The sequence below is a fragment of the Limulus polyphemus genome, unplaced genomic scaffold, assembly GCF_000517525.1.
Source record: "Limulus polyphemus unplaced genomic scaffold, Limulus_polyphemus-2.1.2 Scaffold1466, whole genome shotgun sequence".
Taxonomy (NCBI): Eukaryota; Metazoa; Arthropoda; class Merostomata; order Xiphosura; family Limulidae; genus Limulus; species Limulus polyphemus.
In genome coordinates, this window is record NW_013667076.1 from 44,451 (window position 1) to 69,171 (window position 24,721).

The window sequence follows — 24,721 nt, forward strand, 5'->3', positions numbered from 1 at the left end:
ATGATGTATTGCATAACTTTATGTTCTGAACATAACATTTAGATGTCAATTTCACTCAGAGGACTAACATCTTTCCTGTGGGAAAGTTAACAACAAGCTTGGATAAATTTGTTATGGTTCTTGTTGCACAGTTAGAAAGCCAGAAAAATTTTGAGACGTAAGTGAATTTGTCTACTTTTTACATGTTCTTAATCTATATTCTTTGGTGCATTATTTAATTGAATAAAAATTAAGTGCATTACTATCTATAATATAAAACATCAGGGTTAACTCTCTTTGAAAACCCGACAGCAAATGAAAAGAAGATTGGTTAATTATTTTATTTCTTGTTTTTCATGTTTGTTCTTTATGTATAATTATAAAAATAACTAAAATGTAAAAATAAGGATCCTTTTACATTTTTTGAGATTAGATTAGGTAAAATATATAATAATAATAATAATAATATTATAATAAAAATGTTTCACGGGGCACACATGTGAAATGACCGATCCCATTTTGAAATAGGGTAGAGAAAATAACAGATAAACTATAATGTTTTACTGAAAAAAAATTGTTGAAATGCATTTAGGAGGTTTTAGGGATTACACAAAGGAAACTTGAGGAAAAGTATTTTTAATTTTAACGCGAAAATTACTTTTTACACTGACTATTCAAAACAAATACTTAATATATTCATGGACAAATTTTTATTTTATTAAATATACTTCACTAAAAAATATGACTTTGTACGTGAAAGACTTGTAATATTAACTAAAAGACTGCCAAATTTTGTAAAGATATACACACTATATTGAAAGTTAGAAGTATTAAATCTATAAAGACTTTAAACGAGTACAAAGAGGTCAGAGTTACAGGTGAGAGAGTTAATGTGATTTAACTGAATTTGATGGTACTATGTCTTTCTTTTTTAATTTTTTTTTTGCAAGTCTCATACCATGCACACACTTCAAATTTATTCCCTTGGCATATTTTGATTTAATATCTGTTAACATATTGCATTCTGAGCAAGTCAGAGGGCTTATGATGCTAAAAATTGGGTTTCAATAACAATGGTGGGCATAGCACAGATAGCCCATTGCTTGCATAACATTGTGCTTTTTAACAAACAAACCAAAAAAATTATCTTTAAGCTGAATTTATTTTAGTTTGATAGTATTTTTATTTTCTATAGTGTTTGAAAGTCAACATTCACTTTTTTCAATGTTAAATTTTCCAGCAGTATTATAAAAGAATACACCACTCTCCCTCCATCTCTCTAGTAGAAGGAAAAACTATAATTACAGAAAAATGAGTTTGAAATGAAGAATATCACCACTCTTTGTCTGTAGTTTAGGGGAAAAAGTATGCTAATACAGAGAAGTATTATAGGGCAGAAACTATTTTGAATCCCCCCCTTCATCTTAATTTTTTTGTTTTTTCACTTAATAGGTATTGTTCTGCTAAAACGAAAGATGTAAAGAAGTTTGTATCTTAATTATCGACATAGTTTGTTGACTTTAATTGAAAATATGGTGCCTTTCAAAAAATTAAAATGATGTACACTACTCAGAAGGTACACTAATACAACATTTTTTGTGAACCTACACATGTAGCAAGGACTTCATAAAACATAGAAGATTTTATGTACTGATAGATCATTACTTATATAATAAGTTTTAGTCCACCTGGCATTCATCGATCAAAGTTCATGTTCTGTTTTCACAATTGAAGATGTAATTGCGTGTGTTCACTCTCTGGTTAAGAGCTGGTTTTCTTAGCTTAAAAGCAAGAGATTTTATCATCTTAAGTTTGAATTCAAAATGCATGTAATGTCGTGCCTATCTTCAGTTTATTCATGTCATTTTCCATTCCCTGGAAGAATCCCACTAGAATGTTAGAATCTCTTTCCATTAAGCTGAGAAAACCAGTTCTTAATCAGAACATGAATACTCTCCACTCCATCTGCAGTTTTCAAAATGTAGAGAAAGAGCAGAATGTGAACTTCAGTTGCTTATGTATTAAGTTCTGAAACTGTATTTTTTTGTATGGGATCACTAGAGTGTAGTATAAGAGGCAGTGATCAACTTGTGATGCATGTTTTCTGTAAAAGATTAAAATCAGTTGAAACCTGATTTTTCAGTAAAGTTTTTATTCATGTTTCAGTCGAGGACCAAACAAATACACAAGAAACTGGCAAGATGAAGATGCGTACGTGACAGGGCTTGTCAGTGAAAGAGGTAACAGGGGTAGAAGACGAGGTAGGGGTCGTGGACGAGGACAGAGGCAGTATAGGGATGATTCTTTTACACATGAAGATAATGAAGGTAGAGGAAATAGCAAATCTACAAAAGATGCATCAGACTCCTTAATAAACACTGAAGATTTCCCATCTCTTCCATCACAACAGCATACAGACCAAAATACATATAAAAATGAAAGTGATGTAGTTGTAAATAATTCAGCTTCAAAAGATTCTGAAGTAGTACAGTCATTGACTTTTGAAAATTCAAAATATGTCAACAAATATAAAGCAGCCGATAAAGAAGAAGAAAGACAGTTGAAAGGACAAGGATATCCAAGTAGGACACCAAGAGGTAAAAGACCACCATTTCCAACTGCTTCAAGAGGCCGCGGAAGAGGACAGAGAAAACTGGAGCGCACACTTAGCAATCCAACCAACTCGGTGAATTCTGCTATGAATGTGAAGACCACAAGCAGATCTCGTCAACGCACTTCAAGTAGCACTGATGATAGCTTGGAATCTGGTGTTATAGGAGAAATTGAAAAGCTAGAAATTGGTGACCCAAGAGTCAAAGAGAATCAAACCAATTTCAAAGACAAGATACCTCGTAAGGATGGAAGGAGGGAGAATCATAGTAAGTGAAAAAGACCATACTCATGGTGCTTGTTGAGTAATCTATATTCCATATTTGAAAATTTAATTGTACATCTAGAAATTTAATGGTCTGTGTTGACTTCTGTTTTACATATTCCTTGAACTAGATAAAGCTTAATTCTGTATATACTTAAAGTTCATTAGCTAATGACAGCGTAACGATTACTTAGGTGTGTAAATAGAAGTTAAGTGAATTTTTAGTGGCACAGATAAACCATTTGTAAACAAGTTTGACAATATATGAAACTATTGATATTTCATGATTTATTGCTGTTTTGGGGGGTTGTGTTTTTATACGAGTCAAGCAAGGTTTCTCGTAAGAGATTTGAAATCTCACTGAATTAGTGGATATTGATTGCTTATTAAAAGAAATTTGAGTAACATACAGCTGAATGATTATATAACCTAAGCATTTCTAAGAGCTTGCAAGTGAAATGAAAGAAGACCATGTAATTACTTTAAATTTCAGGACTGCAAGGTTTATTGGTTTCATCTAGGCTATCCCATACATGAAAAAAAACACAAAAACAAATCCTAATCATTATACATCTACAACAACTGAAGGCAACCAATTCCAATAGCCAACCACCCTGTTGGAGAAATAAAACTGTTAGCTGAAAATGACCCCTACCCTGCCAAAATGTAATTTGTGTCCTATAGTCCTACCATTCTCACCATTAAGTATGGGGAAAAAAAATGATGCATCAACATCGTCAATTTCCATAACAAATCTAAAAACCTCAATCAGATCCCCTCTAACTCTTCCTTTTTTCAAAAGAAAATTTTAGAAGTCTTAACCTATCCTATAATGTTAAGGTTATTCCCATCAAAAGTATATTTATAATTTAAATTATGATAACTCACACACATTACCTTGTGTAATAATTACACATTTGTTTATGAAAAGTTCTTTTCAACCATTAATCGTGTTAATAATATTAGTCGGCTAAGATCTAGCTCTGCCTGTTGTAAAGGACAGGTTATAACTACTGCTATAGACAGTAAAGTTAATAAATAAAATTTATTTATTATAAATAACAACCCTGTGGCATTTATTTACTGAACTCATCAAATAATCTAAGTCATTTTGTAAAGCATCCTCCTTCTCTTTACAGCCAGCAACACCCAAGACTTTAATATCATCAGTAAATTTAAATCTATTAAGCAATCTTTCATCTATTGATGTAAATCAAAAAAGAGCAAATGCTCTAACACTGATCTCTGAGGTACCCCATTTGAGACATTACAGGGGACAAAATAGTTTAATGAATTTGATTAGCAGAAACTGCTAACCAATATTAAATTTGATTAGCAATTATTACTTAGCATCTTTTTAACACATTATGGCAACTAAATCCAGCACTAAAAGTCTTAACTTTTTGTAAAGATATCCACTAATGAAAAAAAAAGAAATAAATGGTATGTTTTTATTCTAATAACATTTTTATTCAGCTTCAAACCCTAATATGTAATTGTACCCTACACAGCATTTCATGAACAAAATAGTTCCTGGTATATAAAGTAAAACTGCAAGAAATACCAAACACCTCAGCTGTCACAAAATAATACAACAATCGATGAACCAGAGAAAGAAGTGACCAGAAGATATTGCAACTGAACAGGGTTGCTACAAATCGTTTTTCAAATTAATATAGTTTATTTATTTTTTCTTTTGATGAAAACTCATCACCCTCTTCACAATGTGTTCTCCTCAGAAAATGTCTATTGACTTTTCAGCAGTAATCACCCCTCTCGCCACAGGCATCCTTTACTGAGCATGTCACGAGGTTTTTAGTGAGTTACATTCAAAATTTAATTACACCACTTTTTGTTTGTTCGTGTTATACCAATTAATATAGCATAAAATCGTAGCTAATGATCTATATTTTAATAGTATACAAGTTTTAAGTTCTTAATTTTATAAGGCAATATTTTAAAAATATCCTGAATTTCCCCTAGTGTGAGAAATGTGAGATTTTTTCTTAGGCATCCCCTCTTCTCTCATTTATTTATCACCCCTCCAAGAAGAACAAAATTTAACATAAATTACTTATTATAATATTGTTATCGTTCAGCTAATGCATAATTTTCATACCTTCAATTCTGTTTGGTTAAAATCACATCAAGCAAAAAATCAGACCCCTCTTGCCACACTCACCAGTCACATCCTCTCTTTCAGGATTTGTCAATAATTCTCTTACATTTAATACTATATTATTTTTAACCAATAGAAAGGCAAGGTCTTCATCTATCAAATGTCGTATTATGGTACGTTGTTTTTATACAGAAAAACATTAACTTATCTTTCAGTACAATCTTTGTACCCGCAGGAAACACAATGACCAACTTGGATAAATTTGTAACAGCTCTTGTTGCGTAATTAGAAAGGCAAAAAACTTTTATAGTTATGGGACATTGTCTGCCTTTTGTATGTTATTAGTCTATGTTATTTGGCACATTATTTAATTAAATAGAAATAATTTAATGCACTACTGCCATTAGTACAAAAACAAATATGTAGGGTTAAGTGTCAACAATAGTTGACAGCAAATAAGAAGACCCAGGTAGTTAATTTATTTCATGTTTTTCATGTCTGTTCTTCATTTATTATTATAAAAGTAACTAAAATGTAAAAATAGGAAAGTCTTTAGGTTAGTTAAGGTTAGATTAGGGTAAATAATAATAATGTAATAAAACTTTTCATGAGGCAAGATGCGAGCAGCTTGGTGAAGCTCATGGGTAATATAATTCACTAATGTAACATGAGCTGCGCATTCCTCAGGTGATTTACAACTTATAATGGTGCTAATTGTACTAGCAGTTAGACACGGTTCATTGGGCAGTAAAACAATAGAATTTCAATATAAATAGATGTATACTGTTACGATTTTAAAGCTACTTAGGATAAACAAATGTAGTTTCATGTTACAATTAGAAGTCATTCTAGAAAGAAAAAAGGATAATTTAAATTTATTTAAATTTTTTATTTTTCTGGTGGTTATGAGGTCAGAATGGTTAAGCTGACAAACCTTGTATAGAGTTAACATACAGAAAATAATAATAATAATAAAATATAAAATTTTACTGAAAAACATCTGAAATGTATTTAGGAGGTTTTAGAAATGACATTTGAGATTTTTAAAATGCATTAAAGTATTTTTAATCTTAACATGAAAATCATTTTGCACTTAGACTGGTCAAAAAAGACTCCATATATTCACTGACAAATCTTTAGTAAAGATAGTTTATTAAAAAATCAATTTTGTGTACAAGCAAGTTGTAATGTTTAGTAAATGTCTGTCAAATTTTGTTAAGATATACATACTTTATTAAAAGCTGTAGTATTAAAACTATATACAAGTAAAAATGACAACATTGTCAAGCCTAATGTTTGAGAAGTAAATATATTTCACTATTTTATTGCTACTTTATTTTCACACTGAAGAAATTAGGTTTATCTTTAAAATATAGAATAGACAATAATGAGTCTTTAAATTATATTTATGTAATATAATTCATCTAGATTTCTTTTTTTAACTTCATAAGCTGAATTGAAAGTAAAGGTACACTTGCTAAGCCTAATCTAACATTAGTTAGTAAAAAAATTACACCTCCAACTTAAAGCTTGATTATACTAATGATATTAAATCAACTTATATTTTTATTATAAATACAAAAATGACTACAAATATTATTCAGATTTAAATAATATATTCAAAAAACATCATGAGCTTAGCTTTCCAGTGTCTTCACTGTCTTGTAGTGCCCTCTTAACCTCAGAAAGTAGCATTGCTGACACCTTTCTCAAAACTTTTAAAGTGAAAAGATCCCAAAGCACCACTTTTGTGGTCTGCATTCAACCATACTATATCTGCCATATACAGTGCATACAAAGACCCTGACTCAGTGCCAGAATTCATCAGGCCAGCTGGGATAAAACCAACATATTAGTGGTCTAGGTGCTACGTTTATCATCAGTTTCATAAATAACTGTTATGGAGTGAACTAAAAGAAGTGTATCAGTTTCATTTAAGTCATGTACAAATCAGAATTAGGGCAATGATTAATATAACTTTATTATTTATTTATTTTTGACACCAATTATTTATTATTTTTACTTGAATTAACTTCACTATCATTCAGAAGAACTGACAAGTCATCCAGCTAGTCTTCTTATCTAAGAAGCTTCTACAATGTGTGTTGTTGTATTTTGGTTTTACAATTTAGTTTCAAGGAGAGAAGCCGAAAAATAACTAGCAGTTATGTATATACATCTCAGAAGTAGTAACTAGTAAACAGTTGTAATTTATAAAAATCTGAACATTTTTAATGTGTACTAGTGCATGTGGAATCTAGAAACAAAGAGTGTGTGTTATGAGGTGATACTTGTTCATAATATATAAATGTTCATTAATGTAAATTACAGTAATATGAACTTTTAAGACTAGAATAAGTAATAGTTTTTAATTTTACAGATATTTTTAGTTTATTGCACTACATAAGATGTACCACCTAAAACCTATAAAGTTTTTTTAAACAGAACCTAATTCGCAAAGTAACTCGGGTAATGCCCATCAGAGGGAACATGTATCAGGAGGACGTGGAGATGTACAGAACACAAACCGTCCGAAGCGATACTCTTCCCTGAGACAACGAAGTCTTCCAGAAACTTCAAACTATCAACCTGCTCAACCTTCTGTACCTCCTCGATTTTATGAAACAGGTGAAAAATTTTAAACTGAATACAGTTGTTTGTTAATATAAAAGTATGTATATGTGTTTTATTTGGTGTAGGTATATAAATGCTGTATAACAAGACATCACCGAGATAATATCATTTAACTTCTCCTTTCTTCATCAATATTTAAAACAAATCACTTAATCGTGGGTGTTTGTAAACCTGTTTTATAAAGTTATACTCATTTTTAGGCTATTGATAAATAGATTTAATGCAATACCAGCAAATATTTAAATATTGAAAAGATGTCTAGGTGTATTGCATAAAATCAAACTGGTGGATGTTATAATTATATTTATTTGTTTATGCCATATCCAGTGCAGACAGATTCCTTTACCCAATGCAAGGGTGCATCAGACTGGCTGGGATAAAATACATATTAGAGGTTTAGATCAGTTTTCTTCAGATGTTTTGTCCCATGACACAGTGCAAGAAAATCATGGAGCAAAAATGTTGTCTGACAAGAATGTTTTTGATATAATATTAATAAGTATGCTAATTTCAATCCTTTAACTTCATGTTACTTAAAAGAAATTTACTCCAGTAAATACACAGCAAAGAAATTGGTTGGAATTTATTAACACATTGTGACAGGTGAGCCTGCTTGTTGTTGCTCACAATTTTGTCCCAATGTGGATCACACGATGAAAGCACCACATGCATATCAACTGTGCTCTTGAATCATTTTCTCTCTTGTATTTAACCTTGTCGGAGTGGAAAATCCAAGTTCACACATACAATTTGTTGTAAAGGCAGCAACAGCAAAACACTTATCCTGGATTTTCTTTGGAAACACTGATCCAAAACATTGAAAAATTTGATGATTTGTGCTTAATTTTCAGTGTACTGTTGCAGGTGAGATGGAGCAGCTGGTTTTCTTGTTCAGGTGTCAAGTTAAACCTTACAATATATTCAAGGTATTCAAAAGCAAAAAGATCTTTCATCCAATGCTTTTCTTTCAAAACTTCAAATTTCTCTTAGGGAAAATATGAACTAAAATTGTCAGATGAAGTAGAGAGATGTAACCGTATTTCGTTCAGCTTTTCTTCATTGACACTGTTCTCTTCAATGTATTGCAGCAGTGTTGGGAATATGTAGTAGCTTGGGTGATCACCTCGAAGTCTGACTTGCCACAATAGTAATGAATTTTGAAATGCTTGGGTCTGTTCACTATGTCGAAACAAATCATTGTCTCTTCCTTGTCGCTTCAAATTAAGTTCATTCAGATGTGAAAAAATGTCAGCTAAATATGACAACTTCATTATTCAATTGTCATTATAGAACAAATCTGCCAAGTCAGACTTTTTTTTTCAAGTAGAAAAAAGTGAGTCTCTTGACAACCATCAAACTTCAGTGTGATACAGTAAAAGAGAATGATTGGATCACATTTCTAAACAAAACACTTCAAAAAACCTACAGTTAATTGAGCTTCCCTTAATCATATTAGCCACTTTCAGAACTACCTTGAGATTGTTAGGAATACCCTTGACAGCCAAGACTTGACGATGTATAAAATAGTGATTCCAAGTAACATTATTACCAGCTGCCTCGAATATTTTTCTCACAACTCCACTATTTCTATCGGTCATTTTTGCTGCACCATCAATTGTAATTCCTTTCAATTAGCCAAGTCCAATTTGTGGTTTCCAACTACACAGTTATGGAGTGCATTAAATATTTCTGATCCTGTTGTGTTTTTTGATAAGATTAGACAATAAAGTGAATCTTCCATAAAATCATCTTTCCATACATATCTCACATCAACTAATAATGTTGCACAGTTTAAAATGTCAGTGCTCTCATCAAGTTGAATTGCAAAACCCTCAGCAGACAGTAGACTTGTAACCAGCTTGGTTTCTAAATGCTCTTCGATGGTACGTATTCTCAGAGATGTTGTGGTATTACTGAGAGGAATACATTTCAATTTTTCAGCAGACCTATCATTAAAAATTTTACTTCCTATATCAAGAGAGACTGGTAGAATAGGTTTTTTAGCAACTGTGTAGATCATTCTCTTTTGGCCAATGTGATATGCAACTAAATATGGTGCCAGTAGTGCTATATCATTCAGACTTACTAAGAACTTGTAATTTTTTTTTTCCTTTGGAAATATTCAAGGGGCTTATCAACAAGTTCTGTATCTTTGTCTTTTTTAATTTTGACAGCTTTAAGACGTTAGCAAGAACTTCTCTACATTTCAACAGTTAATGAAGCCATACTTCCAAAAAGCATAACTATACTGCCTTGTCCAAGATTTAGCTTTCTTTTTTGGTAGGAGACTTAAAATCAGATGAGGCTAACATGGCAAAGGCCTCTCCATTATTACTAACATTTTCTATTGCAGAAGATCCAAGTAAATTTGCTTCATTTTCAAATGCAGATGGATTTGATGACTGTTTGATCTTCTTTTTTCTGATAACAAAACGATCCATGTTTTTCTTGGAATGGGGCAAACATTTTTGTGACCAGGTGACAGCCTTACACTCCTTTCAAAGGCATAAACAAAACTGGTGGGATACCGAAGCATTAACATGGTCAAGAATGAATTGCCCTCTGTGTTGCCAGATTTGTCAGCTAAGTTCACTAAAATGCATTATTTTCAACCCTAAATCAAAGTAAATAAATGGCATGAAATACATGTAATTCAGTATAACAGTACATTGTTTACTTAATAAATACATTAATAAAATCAAATGGAGTAAACTAATAAAAAATAAATCACGGTGTACCCAAACAATTTACCTTAACATGAAATTTTTTTTTGTTGTTGTTGTTATAAGCCTTGTGACTCATTGAATAAGATTTTCCAACCCATTACTGGGTCATGACATGTACTTTGAAGAATGCTGGTCTAGATGCTATTAATATCATAAATCTCATGACCAACAACTACTGTGTGTGTGTGGAACAAGGCAAATATTAGTTTGCCAGCTTGCACTTTTCAACACCATAGTATATAAGATCTGCTCTTAGTGGATATTATATAGGGTGGTTTTATATAATGTTCAGATTTGTTTTCTATATCTACCATATTGCCAAACATTTAATTGCTTTGAAGAAAGATTGTTGCCATGCCAACAACTAGCTGGTTACAGAATTTTTGAGTATAAGCATCTGGGTCATATTGTAAGTTTACAAGTTCTTCTTCAGCATGCAGATGAAATGGGGGCATCCTCAATGCTAGCTCTAGCTTTAAATCTTTTGCAATTTTCTGCAATTCGTATAATTTTGATTATTATTTTGCTTCTTGTCTTATTCGTCACTATTTTGTGCTCATTTTATTGCCCACTTATACTCGACATTTTTTGTTTTGTTTAGTTTCTGTATTTGTATTTTTTGTAAGTTATCAAATTATGCTTAAGAATTTGAAGATGCAGTGATTTTTATTTATTTTTTATCTTATAAATATTTACACATGAGATGCATATCAGTAGCTTCAGGATATCACTTTACAGATGTAGTAAGTGTTATTTATAAAACATTAAAATTGGAAAAAATAGCATCAATGGTATAACTGGGTTTCTAGATTTTCATTTATATTTTTTTCATGTTTGTGGTTCGTATATCTAAGTGTATTTTACAAGTGGCAGCTTTGGTATCATGGATTAATACATTCTTTATCAATGTCCTGTTAGTACCCTCATTCTCAGTAGTAAGTAATGTAAAAAAAAAAAAATCAAATTTCAGTCTTCCCCAGTTTCAACTGATATTAAAATACTCTTAACAACAAGAGTACCGAACTGATGAAAAAGTGCATTCTAGTCATCATTTGAACAGTATATTTAATTAGCTGTGCTCATTAATAAAGATCTATGTAGGTAGCTTGGTTTAATCACGGGTTAATATTATTTTGGATCCTGGATGCTTCTTCATACCAAAACAGTATCTTAAGCACATATGACAGGCAGCAACTTTGTACGAGAAAAAGGTAACACCTCTCAAATATTTTATCCGTTAACTGTGGTATATGTATCAATAAGTTTGTGTACTGAAGTCCTGAATTACGTTTCTTCTGTATATAGGTTATAGACCTATGTATGCAGCAAATGATGGAGTGACCCGAGGAACACAACACCAACAACCAACCAGCCCCCCTTTATTGGCTGCAGGTCACTTTCAGGGCTATACAGCTGCTGCTCCATACCAGGAGGGCTATGGTGGGGGTGAGAGAAGCTGCTGTTTTCTTATACTCTAAAGTTTATAGGAAAGAGAATTGATATTTAGGAAATAGATATCTTATTTTTAATAGTAACAAGTTTAGTATTCTCCTTCTCCAGTCATCTTGTATACCTTTTGTGAGCACAAGAAAAAAAAACTCTGAAAATGTCATTAAGCACAGATGACTTACCAATTATAACATAACTTATAATTTAACAAGGACTTGTTTACAATCTAGATCATTCTATCTACTAAACTAAATTTAAAAAATATTTATCAAGCTTTCCCTTAAATTTACTGCATCCAACCACTCTGTTGAAAAAAATAAAACTGTCTTAGCTAAAGTTGATTCCTGCCATGTCAAAATTTGTGTCCACCTAGTCCTACCATTCTCATTCTTTAAGTACGACAAAAATAAAAAGTGGTTCATCACCACTATAAATTTCCTTAACAGTCTTAAATACCTCAATTACGTCCCCTCTAACAAAGAAAACAATTTCAGAAATTGTAATATGTCCCTGTATGACAACCTTTCCATCACAGGTATCATCCTAATAGCCCTCTTCTGGATTCTTTCCAACAATTCAATGTTCTTCTTAAGGTAAGAAGCCAAAAATTGAATGCAATACTCCAGATGTGATCTAACCAGTGACATTTGAAATGAAATTATAATCTCTTTAGACTTCGATATTTCTGTAGATACAACCTAAATTCCTATTTGCTCTACCACTAATAGCTAGTTTGGATGACTTAAGAGACTGATGAACCAGAATATCGAGATCCTTTTCTTTCATAAGTCTCTTAAAATTTGTTAATCCAATCAAAATTATATTTGTTATTGAAATTATGATAGCCCATATGCATTTATTATAACTAGAAGTTACCTGTCATTTATTAGTCCTATCTTCCTCAGTGGGTCAGTGATAAGTTTATGTATTTACAATGCTAAAATCCAGAGTTTGATTCACAGTTTGTTAGACTAAATATGTGAATCCTCCATGAAAACAATATATATTTGCTGATTTTCAAATCTAAAAACTTAAAAAAAAATGTCCTTCACATGCAAGTGTTTCATTATATATGTACTTGTTTATTTGATAGTTAAATTTTCTGAAATGATTATTTTTTCTGCTTCCAGCAGTTCGTGCTCCCATCCCTAGTCTACCACGAATTCTTCCTTCTGTCTCCATGACTTCAGGACAACCAGTGGTGCCTAGTGCCTATCTTCCAGCAAACAGTGGTTTGATAAACTACCCCACCACGCCTGTAGCCCCCCCACAACCTCCTGCTGCTCCTCCTGCAGGTTTCCCTCAGTATCCTTTACCCCAGCAGTATAATTCACCACCACCACCACCAGAACTGGTACGTATTTAAAATTTACTTGAAAGATTCAAGAAAAAATATATATAATTGCATTAAATTTATGTATTTTTATTGTTTTTCATTGTTAACCCCTTCCGTGTCAGGCTCTCTTTGGAAATGAGTTGAAAGAAAGTCAGGTTTTTTATTTCACTTTTTGATAGCCTGTACTTGTATATTAACTCTTTCGCAACAGGTGGGTCTAACTGTACATGTCACAGTCTAAAAGAGAGTTATTTTCAAAATTTGATTAAACTACTTTTTGTTTACGTTATACCAATTAGTATAGCATAATCGTGGCTAATAATCCATATTTTAATAGTGTATAAGTTTTAAGCTCTTAATTTTATAAGGCAATATTTTAAAAAATCCTGAATTTTCTCTAGTGTGACAAATGTGACATATTTTCTCTAGCCATCCCATCTTATTTACTTTATTCACCACATCTCCAATAAGTATGAAATGTATTGTAAATTACTCACAATACAATCTTCATTGCTCAGTCAAACCATAATTTTTATAGCCTTCAATCTTGTTTGGTTACAGAGCCATCAAATAGAAAATCAGACCCCTCCTGCCGCACCCATCTTTCACATCCTCTCTTTCAGAATTTATTAATAATAATAGACTTTTACTTTTAAGTCTATATTATCTATAACCAATAGAAAGCCAAGGTTTTCATCTATCAAATAACATATTATATTACCTTGTTTCTGAACAGAAATTTATCAATTTCTCAGTTAGTACGAGCTTTGTTCTCACGGGAAAAATAAGGATTAACTGGATGAATTTGTAATGGTTTTTGTTGCATGGTTAGAAAGCCAGAAATATTGTGATAGTTAGGGAAAATTGTCTGCTTTTTGCATGCTATTATTCTATGTTCTTTGGTGCATTATTTAATGAAATAAAAAATTTAGTGCATTACTACCATTAGTATAAAAAAGAAAAGTGTCATCGACAGTCGACAGCAAAAAAATTAAACCTGGGTAAGTACTTTATTTCCTGTTTTTTCTTTCTTTATTATTATAAAAGTAACTAAAATGTAAAATTAAGGATCTCTTTAGGGTAGTTAAGGTTAGATTAAATAAAATAAATAATAATAATAATGATATAATAAAAATGTTTCACAAGGCATATATGCGAGCAGCTCGTTGATAATATAATTCGATAGTGTAGTGTGAACTCCACGTTCTCCAAGTGAGTTACAACATGTAATGGCATGAATAACAGTAGTTAGTTATTCAAAGGGCAATCACAGAGCAATAAAACAATAAAATTTAATTATGTATCGATGTATACTGTTACAAGTTTAAAGCTACTTAAGATAAACAAATGTAGTTTCATGTTACAATTTGAAGTCATATCTAGAAAAAAGTTTTAGTTTTGTTGTGTGTGTGTGTGTGTGTGTGTGTGTGTGTGTGTGTGTGTGTGTGTGTGGTGGTGGTGGTTGTGAGGTTGGTTAACTTGATCGACCCTGCATAGAGTTAGGGTAGAGAAAATAACAGATCAAATATAAAGTTTCACTGAAAACAAACGTTCGAAATGCATTTACGAGTTTGTAGAGATTAAAAAATGATATTTGAGATTTTGGGGGGCAAAAAATAGTTTTTTTAATCATAACACGAAAATCACTTCATGTTCAGATTAGTAACAAAACAGACTTGATATATTCACAAACAAAAATACTTCATTAAAAAATCTGATTTTTTGTGTACAAAAGACTTGTAATGTTTACTGAAAGTCTACCAAATTTGGTGAAGATACACATACTGCTTTAAAAGTTATAGTATAAATAATTAACATGGGCAAATGTGTATACGAACTCTTGTATTTTATACCGAGCCTGTTGCGAAAGGGTTAATGAAACAAAAGTTCTTTTATGATCTGTTATTATATTTCTTCACAAAGAATACTCCATAAATAAATGTTACATATCTGGATTTGTATGTGATATATATAATTTCCATGAAACTATGTAAAAAAAATAGGAATGCTTATCTCCAGTGTTTATGATACATAATTCAGAATAAATCTGATAGAATACAGCACAAACAGTATTTCTAATGCCATCTAGTGAGCACTGATTGTAATACATGATAACATGCAAATAAATTTGGTAAATAACTAAAAATATGACAAGAAATGGTTTGCTCAAATAAACTTGGGCAAATATTTTTTGAAACTTGGAGAGTGTCCGGGTTATCACTGGCAAACCTAAGAAGGGGTTAAATAATTATAAATATTTTGAAAACCCACCATAAGGTTGCTATAGTATAAAGGCAGTAAAATAAATACATTTTTCTTTTATTTGTTTGTTGGAGTGTGTAGCTTTCGTAGGTGAAAGTAGAAACAAGATTGACAATTACTGATTTAGGCATGTAACATGTCTTTAGGTTTTGTATCGTGGAAAGGGTTTCGTTTCAGGCTAGATTTTAATAATTTTTAATAATTAATGATTTTTAATAATAATAAAAACAATTTAAAAAATAAAAAGCTGAAGATTAGAAAGTACAATATTTTAACAGCTAAACTGTTTCATTTATCTATGATGTTTACCAAGGGTTGAAAATATAAACTGATGACTAGAAAGGTACAGTATTTTAACAGCTAAACTGTTTCATTTATCTATGATGGTTTACCAAGGGTTGTAAATATAAACTGATGATCAGAAAGATAAAGTATTTGAACAACCAAACTGTTTCATTGATCTATGATGGTTTACCAAGGGTTGTAAATATCAACTGATGATCAGAAAGATACGGTACTTTAACAACCAAACTGTTTCATTGATCTATGATGGTTTACCAAGGGTTGTAAATATCAACTGATGATTAGAAAGTACAGTATTTTAACAACTAAGGTATGTCTGAAAGGTTTTCTCATATTTTCTGACTACTTTAGCAATACATTTTTGTGGAATTATTTTTTTCCATCAACAACAGCCAGTCGAGTCTGGGAATGACTAATATCTGTGAAACACTTTAACATAGTTTCTGTGATAATGTTTTTATTTATTTATTTTGCATATATATATATATATATATATAATATATATATTTGCATATATAATATATGAAACACCAAATACTTCATGCAAACCTCTAGTAAGCATCTATAAATTTATAATTATATTTTCAGGCTTTTAGAAACACCTTTATTGAAATAATTTTTGTAGTTACTTGACATATGGCACTTGGGCATTATGTCTTTAATTTTGGGTATATTCAGAGCTCACTTTTACACCTTGTAAAAATGATTTTATTTAATAACAGTAACAGAGAAAAAAATGTTTAAATTAAAGTCACTACTGTCTCAAATATGTAACTAGACCTGTTCATTTTTTGTGAATTGACCTTCTCTCTCTCTCTCTCTTGGTCTCATCAAACTAGGCCTTAATTTGTTATTAGCACTAAAAAGGAAAAAATAATTTGACAATAATACTTCTGTTAAATTGGGAATGGACAAAATTTTCTAATATAAAACATGTTCTATTTCTGAGTGTTATTAAATAGTTCAACTGACGAGGAAAACTCTTCAGTGATTATTGTTTCACGATATCTGTGAGCTGTAATATAAATTCATAAAATATCTGCTTTTTGTAATGGTTTAATCCAGTCTCAAGAAATATATCGTGGAGGCATAACCTATTATAACACACAGAGCCAACAACAGCTGCTGCGAACGCCACCTCAGAAGCGACCGAAAGCAGCTATACCAATAGTACCTCCACCATTATCACAGGTAGGGAAGAAGTTGTCAGCCTGTACAGATCTTTCTGATCCGTGTGAAACTACAAACATATTCTGTTTGGTCTTGAATTTTGGAGCTAAAATAAGGCTTTTTTTTTTCACACATTACAAACTTAAAAATCTGTCTCCTGTTTCGAAAGAATTGGACTTCACTTTCTCGTACATCATATAAACCTGTTCACACAAACTTATTGAACAAAGATTATGCCAATAATCTGTTGAGAATTATGCTTGGACTAAAGAAAATATCATTAACAGCAAGGTTACCCAACTGATGAAGTAATGCATTCTAATCTTTATAAGTAAGAACATAAGAAAAAGTACTTAATTACCTATATTCATTACCAGGTTGATTTGTAGTTTTGCTTTAAATAGGTAACTTGCTCTCACAAGACATTAATATTAATTATTATGTTCTATTTCTCAGAATATTTCTAAAATAAAATGTATATTTATAAAATTGACTCTGTTCTCTGATAAATTGAAATAGTTGTATATTTTCATACTAAAATTCCATTAGCACTTCAACATGAAATCTGAGTGTTTATTTAGGGTAGTACTTTATCTGAGGAGAGTTGGTCTTCTTAGAGCAACTTAACTCTTTAAACCCATAATTTTTTCACACATTCTGCCAGTATTCTTTTCATGATTTTCTAATAATTATCACCATACCTTATAAACTTTCAATTTTCTTAATTTTGTGGATAATAACAGGGTTTGGATTAGTTTTTAGCCAAAGAGACATAAATGTTATCGTACACTGTCACCATCAGTGAGAATAGAGAGACTAGTGGACACAAATATAAATTTTGGCAGTGTGAGAGTCATCTTCAGCTAAGACAGTTTCATTTTTCTAACAGGGTGATTGGCCATTAGAATGGATTGCCTTCAGATGTTATGGAGGCAGTAAATTTAAGTGAGTTTAAGAGAAAGATTGATAAATATATGAATGATAAGGGCTGGCTTTATGATTTTTTATTCTATTATTTATTTTTGATTTATTTATTAATAGGTTTAGTTTAGAGGATGGGACAGTTGAGATGGACCAATAGGTCCCATGTTGTTCCAAGACATTGTGTTATGTTACATAAATTAAGATTTTCAGCTATACACTGGCAGTATCCTATCGGGTTTAAGGAGTTAAGTTCCTGATTAAATATTGATTAATTGCTAATATAATTCAGTATTGTTCAAATCTCTAAGACTTCTTGAATAATTACTGTTGCAGGGCATAACTGTTGGAGGACAAGAGAGAACAACGGATGAAAGTCAAGAAGAAGAGCATGTATCAGATGTTGAGCCCTTAACACTAGGAAAGGAAAAACAAGAAGCAATACCAGCAGATGTTAACTTACAATCTACAGTAGGTGTAGAGAGTTAATAGTATTATCAGACAATTATGCAAAGCAGTCTTTAAAAATTCAATTTTAGGCTACTATGTTTTTCTCTTTCTCTCTCTCTCTCTCTTTCTTTTTTTTTTTTTTGTTATGTGTATTATACATACAACATGGCAGTGCCTTTTGTATTTCACCTTGTATAGTTAAAAGAAGTTGTTATTAAAGATATCAATATTGGAAAATTGCTTAACTTCAGAATGAAGTCTATGCTTCAAAAATTACATCAACCAGAAGGTTATGTAGCAAACATGTTTCTAAGATTGCCCAGTTGATAATTTTACTTCAAAAATTTGGGAGGCAGAAACACTGTTCTTAAAATGGACAGGTCATTTCAGATTTCACTGTGTGCTACTTAGACCTTTTGATTTTAATCTTTCCAGTCACAATATAGGTAGTTATCACCTGTTTTTGTAAAATTACACTGATAATAAAGTTTGAGCCTGCCTCCTGTAATTGGTAGAGGTTTAGGCTGAGGTCTAAGCCTGACCAGAAATTATGATGTCGCAATTGAATATGTTGGTAGAAGTTTAGGCTGGGGTTTAAGCCTGACCAGCCATCGTGATGTCACATTTGAATATATTGGTAGAGGTGTGGGCTGGAATCTAAGCCTAACCAGAAGTTGTGATGTCACAACTGAGTATGTTGGTAGAGGTTTAGGCTTAAGTCTAAGCCGTGCAAAGACAGCTTAAAGGGATGTTAACTAATCAGGTTAAATTTTAATTAAGTTAAGATGTTGACTTGGTTGGAATGTTTATATATGTGCCTGATTATTGAAATATTCAGGAGAACAAATTTATGTACTATCTCCAAGACATGTCGGTTTGACATACAATATTTGCTAAACTTGTATCACAACAAACACAATACTGTAGATAAATGATGTAAAAGTAAATATATGTATTTAATAAAATATTTAAAAAAACCTATGTTTGGACTAGTTTGACTCTCAAATGACAGTGTTGTGGTGTAAATTTTAATCCACTGCCGCTTTTCTAATTGGCTAGTCAGACCAGATTTCTAGCTAGCCTGATCACCCAGTACCTTTCATTTCTTGTTCTAAAACTGAGTTAGATATAAAATGCAGTATATCCCTCTAGTTGTAAATCCTGATCATCCAGTATCTTTCATTTCTTGTTCTAAAACTGAGTTAGATATAAAATGCAGTATATCCCTCTAGTTGTAAATCCTGATCATCCAGTACCTTTCGTTTCTTCTTCTAAACCAGAGTTAGAAATAAAATAGAGTATTTCCCTCTTTTTGATGAAATTTGAAATTCCTAGAACAACAAAAATTATTATTAAGATCATCTGTATTTTTAAAGTACTACCTAAATAGTTTTAATATTTAGTTTAATTATTGGATACCTGGGCACACAGCTCCTGTGTTGGTAAACATAAGTTTGAGAACCAAGTGACTCCATGATAATGTGAAGGTTAATCCCACTATTCTTTGGTAAAGAGAAGCCTAAAAGTTGGTGGTAAGTGGTGTTGACTAACTTTCTTTAAACTACTACCTAAATTGTTTGAATATTTAGTTTAATAATTGGATACCTTGGCACATGCAAAGTAATTAATTGTTTTACAATTGTAAAGGAATAAAAGATTAAAATTTATCAAAAATCTTGTTCATTATTTGTGTTAAGAGTTTAGATATTAGATGGAAGTCTGTATATACATAAACTCTTATCACTGCATTATAGTCTTAGCTTATTACTTTTGTAAAGAAGAATTATTGTTTTGTTAAACACAACTGCTAAGCTCAATTCTAAGTCAGAGGTACCAGACAGGTAATATAGCAAGTAGGTTTCAATTCAGGTATTGTTATTTTTTAATAGTTTCATTTTAAGTTTACTTACTGATTATAAGTATTGGTTTATTTTAACTTACATTAAGGAAGTACCAGTTTTAAAAATGTTCTTCCTAAGCGTAAAAGCTGTAACTTGTAATACAGCAGTTTTTTGTTTGTTCTGAATCTTTTTTAGTTATTTGATATTTAACATGTAAGAGTTAATTACTCTGTTATTTTTGGCTTCTGTTTCAGTCTTGTGTAATATAGAGAATTTATCTTTCACAAACATCTTTGCTTAGTCTTGATTACAATACCAATAGCATTGGCCACACAGCTCCTCTGTTGGTAAACATAAGTTCAAGAACCAAGTGACTCCAGGATAATGTGAAGGTTAATCCCACTATTTTTTGGTAAAGAGAAGCCTAAAAGTTGGTCGTAAGTGATGTTGACTAACTTTCTTCCCTCTACTTTGTTACTTCATAATTAGGGTTGGCTAGTGCAGTTAGCCCTAAAATAACCTTGCACAAAATTCAATGAACCATGATGATGATGAGAGTCTGAATATGATTAATCAGTTGTCTTGCTTCAACTGTATTTGGCCAATGAATGATGCTGAAAGAAAAAAGGGCCTCCATATCCACCAGATGGAATCCCTACATCATTAACAATGTTTCTAAATGGCGGCTGTATTGCAACAAGTAGGGTTTTCACAGTGTATGTAACTTGGTGTATATTGTGCAGCAATATTTCTGTCATTAGAATACACAACTTTTCATTATGAGTAGTAGCTTTTTTAGATACCACACTGTTTTATTAAACAGCATTCTCATAAGCTGCAAATGAATAATATGCTAAAGGTCTGGCCATGTGATCAGTATTGAGTTTTTGCTGCATAATGTGGCTTATTTCAAGGGCTGGTCAAGATATTTTCAATGACAAGATCTGTGCAGATTCCAGGAAATATTTGAGAGATGGTGGGGTAGTAGGGTTATGTTTGGCAGTCCCCAAACCCCAGGTTGATTTTGCTGGGCTTTACCCATGGCCCACTTACATGCTTGCTTTTGTAGTTTTGCTCCACTGTTTCAACATTTTGAAAACTTGTCTTAACCTACTATTGTACACAAATTTTATTTGCACTCATTACACTTTTGTTTTTCTGCTGCTGGTGTTTTTTAAATAGCATTTTACTTTTAACACACTTTGATTATTAAACTTGTTTTTATATATATACTGCTTATTTATCTGTAAGCTTGTCTTGCCTTTCTGCTGTTCTATAACTGTGATTTGCTATTTACGTTTGTTGGGTAGACTGTAGTGAAACATAGCACCTTCTTGCTTGATGACCAGTAGTCTTAACTTCTGCTCAAAATCTGAGGATGTTCCTGTAATTTGAAAGTATTGTTTATCCATTAATGTAAGAAATTATTCTCACTCAAGTTATAAGTAATCATATTTAGACAGCCACTGTCATGCCTCAAGCTGCCAATGTGTAGAAAAGTCAGCATGTTCATTTGTAATTACTAGGTTTCTTAAAACTAGTAGTGTGTTTAGTTCACTGCATGATTGGTACTGGTTTTGTTTTCAACCTAGATAGGGTAGGTTTATATGTATGGTGATCATTTCTTGGTACCAAACTTGGTATTATACTCTGATGTCTCTCAGAGTAGCAGTTGACACAAAGATGTTCCAACTAAGAACCTAGCATATTGTGGGAAACTAACACACACGACTAGTTCACTTTTGTTGTCCCTTTGCACTACTTGTCTTTAGGACAGTTTTTGGTTTATTTCTTGCCAGTAGGACCCGTGAACTTGTCATTATCAGCTCGTGTGTGACCTGGGTTTTATATTTACCATAGTGCAAGATGTACACAATTGCATTTAGAAATACAAAATAAAATAGAAATATTAAAGAAAATAGAATCGTTTCATTATATGTCTGGAAGTCAATAATTCTGCTGTCAATTAAGAACTTGGTGTACTTAAATTCAGGTTATGCCTGAAAACCTAGTTGGGTTTAACATAATCACTGCCTTCTGTTATGAAATACATACATCCACTCAGCACTATGGAATATAATGATGGTACGTTTGAACATTTGAATGATCATATAAAATATTAGGTATTTTATGAATTTTGAAACAATTAAGCATCTTGCATTTTCAAAGACATACCAAATATTATCAGTTTTTTATTTTAACAGTGTATATATATGTTGGTGTTTTAATTGTTTATATTCATGTTAAAACTATCAACATGTTTTGTGTCACGTAAAAAAAATAAAAATCAAATGAATTTTTTTAAACACAATATAGATTTTAAATCTCGTTAGTTTTGGTTCCAAACTTTTTCATCGAACTGATTTTTACAGAAATTATCTCCCTAACCTCAGCCCATATATATTAAATTTGTTTTGTTTGAAGTAATTCAATTTGTATTTCATGAGTTTAAAAGAATATTTAGTACATAACAGAAGTGTTTAAATTTGTACTTAAAGTGGCTGCACCTTAAGGGCAAATTTAGTAGCATGGCAAGTACTTACAATTTTTATTTCATAACATTGAAAACTGCAGTGACACTTCAAAAAATTACAATACACACAAATATTGATTAAAAAAATCACCAGAATCGGGTTCTGATAACTGTATGATAAGTATCAAACATTCTAGTAAAGACAGCACCATAAGAAGCAAATACGATTGTTGTTTTGAACACTAGGTGGTGATAACTCAAATTAAAGGATATTAATTTTTTTATGGCTAGAAATAAAAGTAGATGAGTTGGTACACAATTGCATACTTTATAAATCACTAGTACATACTTAGAAGTAGTTGTGTTAAAAAGGATTACCAATTCAAATTATAATAAGAATTTTTTTCCTAGTTTTGCTGGATTTTTTCTTCATTCTTATATAATGTCAGTGTATGTTCACATTATTTATAGTGGTACTTTTTCTTTATGTTTGAAATAGTACATTTTTTATGCTGTTTATCAGAAAGCAGAACCAGTAAAGAAATATATATTAGCATATTGATATTATGCTGAAGTGTATCTTTTTATTATACTTGCTATGCACAATATCATAATCAGATAAATTTTTATCTTACAGTTGCGTTTCTTATGTAAGAAATTTTGAGTAAATTATCTTTTTTTGTAGTTGGAAAACTTTAATGGTATTTATAAATTGTTTATTTGTATTTGTATTTTTTTTTACTTGCTAATGGAGTGGAGTAGTATTGTTTAATTCTTAACTAATATGAGGTAAGTTTGTGTGTAATTTGAGTTACTTAACCAGTATGAAATTCCTTCTCGAAATGAAACTAAGAACTGGTATACCAAAGTGTGTCTTTTTCTTGGTTACTGTTTAACTCTACATGTTTCAAAACCTGGAAACCTAATACTGTACTCTCAAGTGTGGTGTATTAGGTGTCTAGGGCAGAGCAAATGGGCTCAATCTCATTGTTCTGTAATAAACATAAAAGTATTATTGTTACTTTTGTAAATTCAGTTATTGCTCATTGTAAATACACTTTGTGGGCTTACTTTTTTTTATTTCCTTTTAGTCAATATATTAATCAATGTGTAATACATTTCTTAATCCAATGTAGTATGTTCTCTTTGGCTAGTATAATTTATTAGGTTTCTGTGGTTTGTTTAGTTTTTGCTTATTGTAATACCATATTATGTGCATAGACAAATAACAAAATGTGTATTGCTAAAGATAATTTAAAACTGACAATTATATCATCAATTGTACTGAATAATAATAAAGTGAAAAATGATTGATCTTCTTTTGTAGTGGATTTTTTGTACTGGTAGAGTTTGTAAGAAATGGTGGAGAACATAACGCTGAGGAAAACTGACATGTTGAAATAAAATTCTTGAACAGAAAGTGATAACATGTAATTGTTAAAATGAGAAGAAAAAAAACTACTTTTACATTTCATCAAAAGTTTTCCAACAATAGATGAGGAGCTTTGGAAGAATACTGACTAGGGGGTTGTTTCACTGCAGCCATTCATTTGTTTGTGATTGATACATTTTGTGTTAAAATGTTGGCTAAAATATTCCTATGTAAGGACCAATGTCATTTTTTAAGGAGAAAAATATTATTTTTTTTGTTACTTTTGGACAAAGTAACAAATAGTTTTGGAATATCAAAACATGGGTATATGCTTACATGCACATTCACACAGTTAGGTAATATATTAGGTTTGTAACTGACCATTGAATTTAATGCTCAAGTATTTCTAGCTTTAAAATGTGTTAATGAATTTATGTAATTTGCCAAATTGTTATCCGATTTCTGCTGCTTTCTGATGATATTTTAAGAAACAATTTTAACATTCTGTTTTTGTCTGTTAAAATAATTTTAGTCAGAACATGCGAGTGAAAGCGTACTCAACACAGTTACTTTTTTCATTTGTTAATTCTTTATTATTAAAGCATAATTTTTTGTTTTCAGAATGGTCAGTGGAAGATGAGGGTGGAAAATTTAGATTTTCAAAAATTCGTATGAACAAAAGGGCACTAAATTCTCATCTTTTATTAATGTTAATTAATTTGATTGTTTTAATTTTTTTATTTAAACTTTGGTAGATTTTGTTTGTTGTAAGGTGTTTTTAATTGATTTGCAATTTTTTGTTGTGTTTCAG

The 24,721-nt window shown here is 31.2% G+C and overlaps 1 protein-coding gene across 4 annotated transcripts in view; it reads left to right on the forward strand.

The window, feature by feature from the left end:
- The window catches only part of LOC106463711 (protein CASC3-like), a 40,665-nt gene that overhangs the window by 15,865 nt on the left and 79 nt on the right, over nucleotides 1-24,721 (forward strand). Inside the window, exons 5-10 of one of the 4 annotated variants that reach the window (XM_022391290.1) lie at nucleotides 2,146-2,858; nucleotides 7,419-7,601; nucleotides 11,639-11,779; nucleotides 12,913-13,136; nucleotides 16,749-16,874; nucleotides 18,111-18,245. In XM_022391290.1, coding sequence (XP_022246998.1) covers nucleotides 2,146-2,858; nucleotides 7,419-7,601; nucleotides 11,639-11,779; nucleotides 12,913-13,136; nucleotides 16,749-16,874; nucleotides 18,111-18,245 — 1,522 coding nt within the window. Of the gene's footprint in view, nucleotides 1-2,145; nucleotides 2,859-7,418; nucleotides 7,602-11,638; nucleotides 11,780-12,912; nucleotides 13,137-16,748; nucleotides 16,875-18,110; nucleotides 23,853-24,721 lie in introns of those variants that run through there. The other 3 variants (XM_013923772.2, XM_013923773.2, XM_022391291.1) reach the window with 3 other exon arrangements.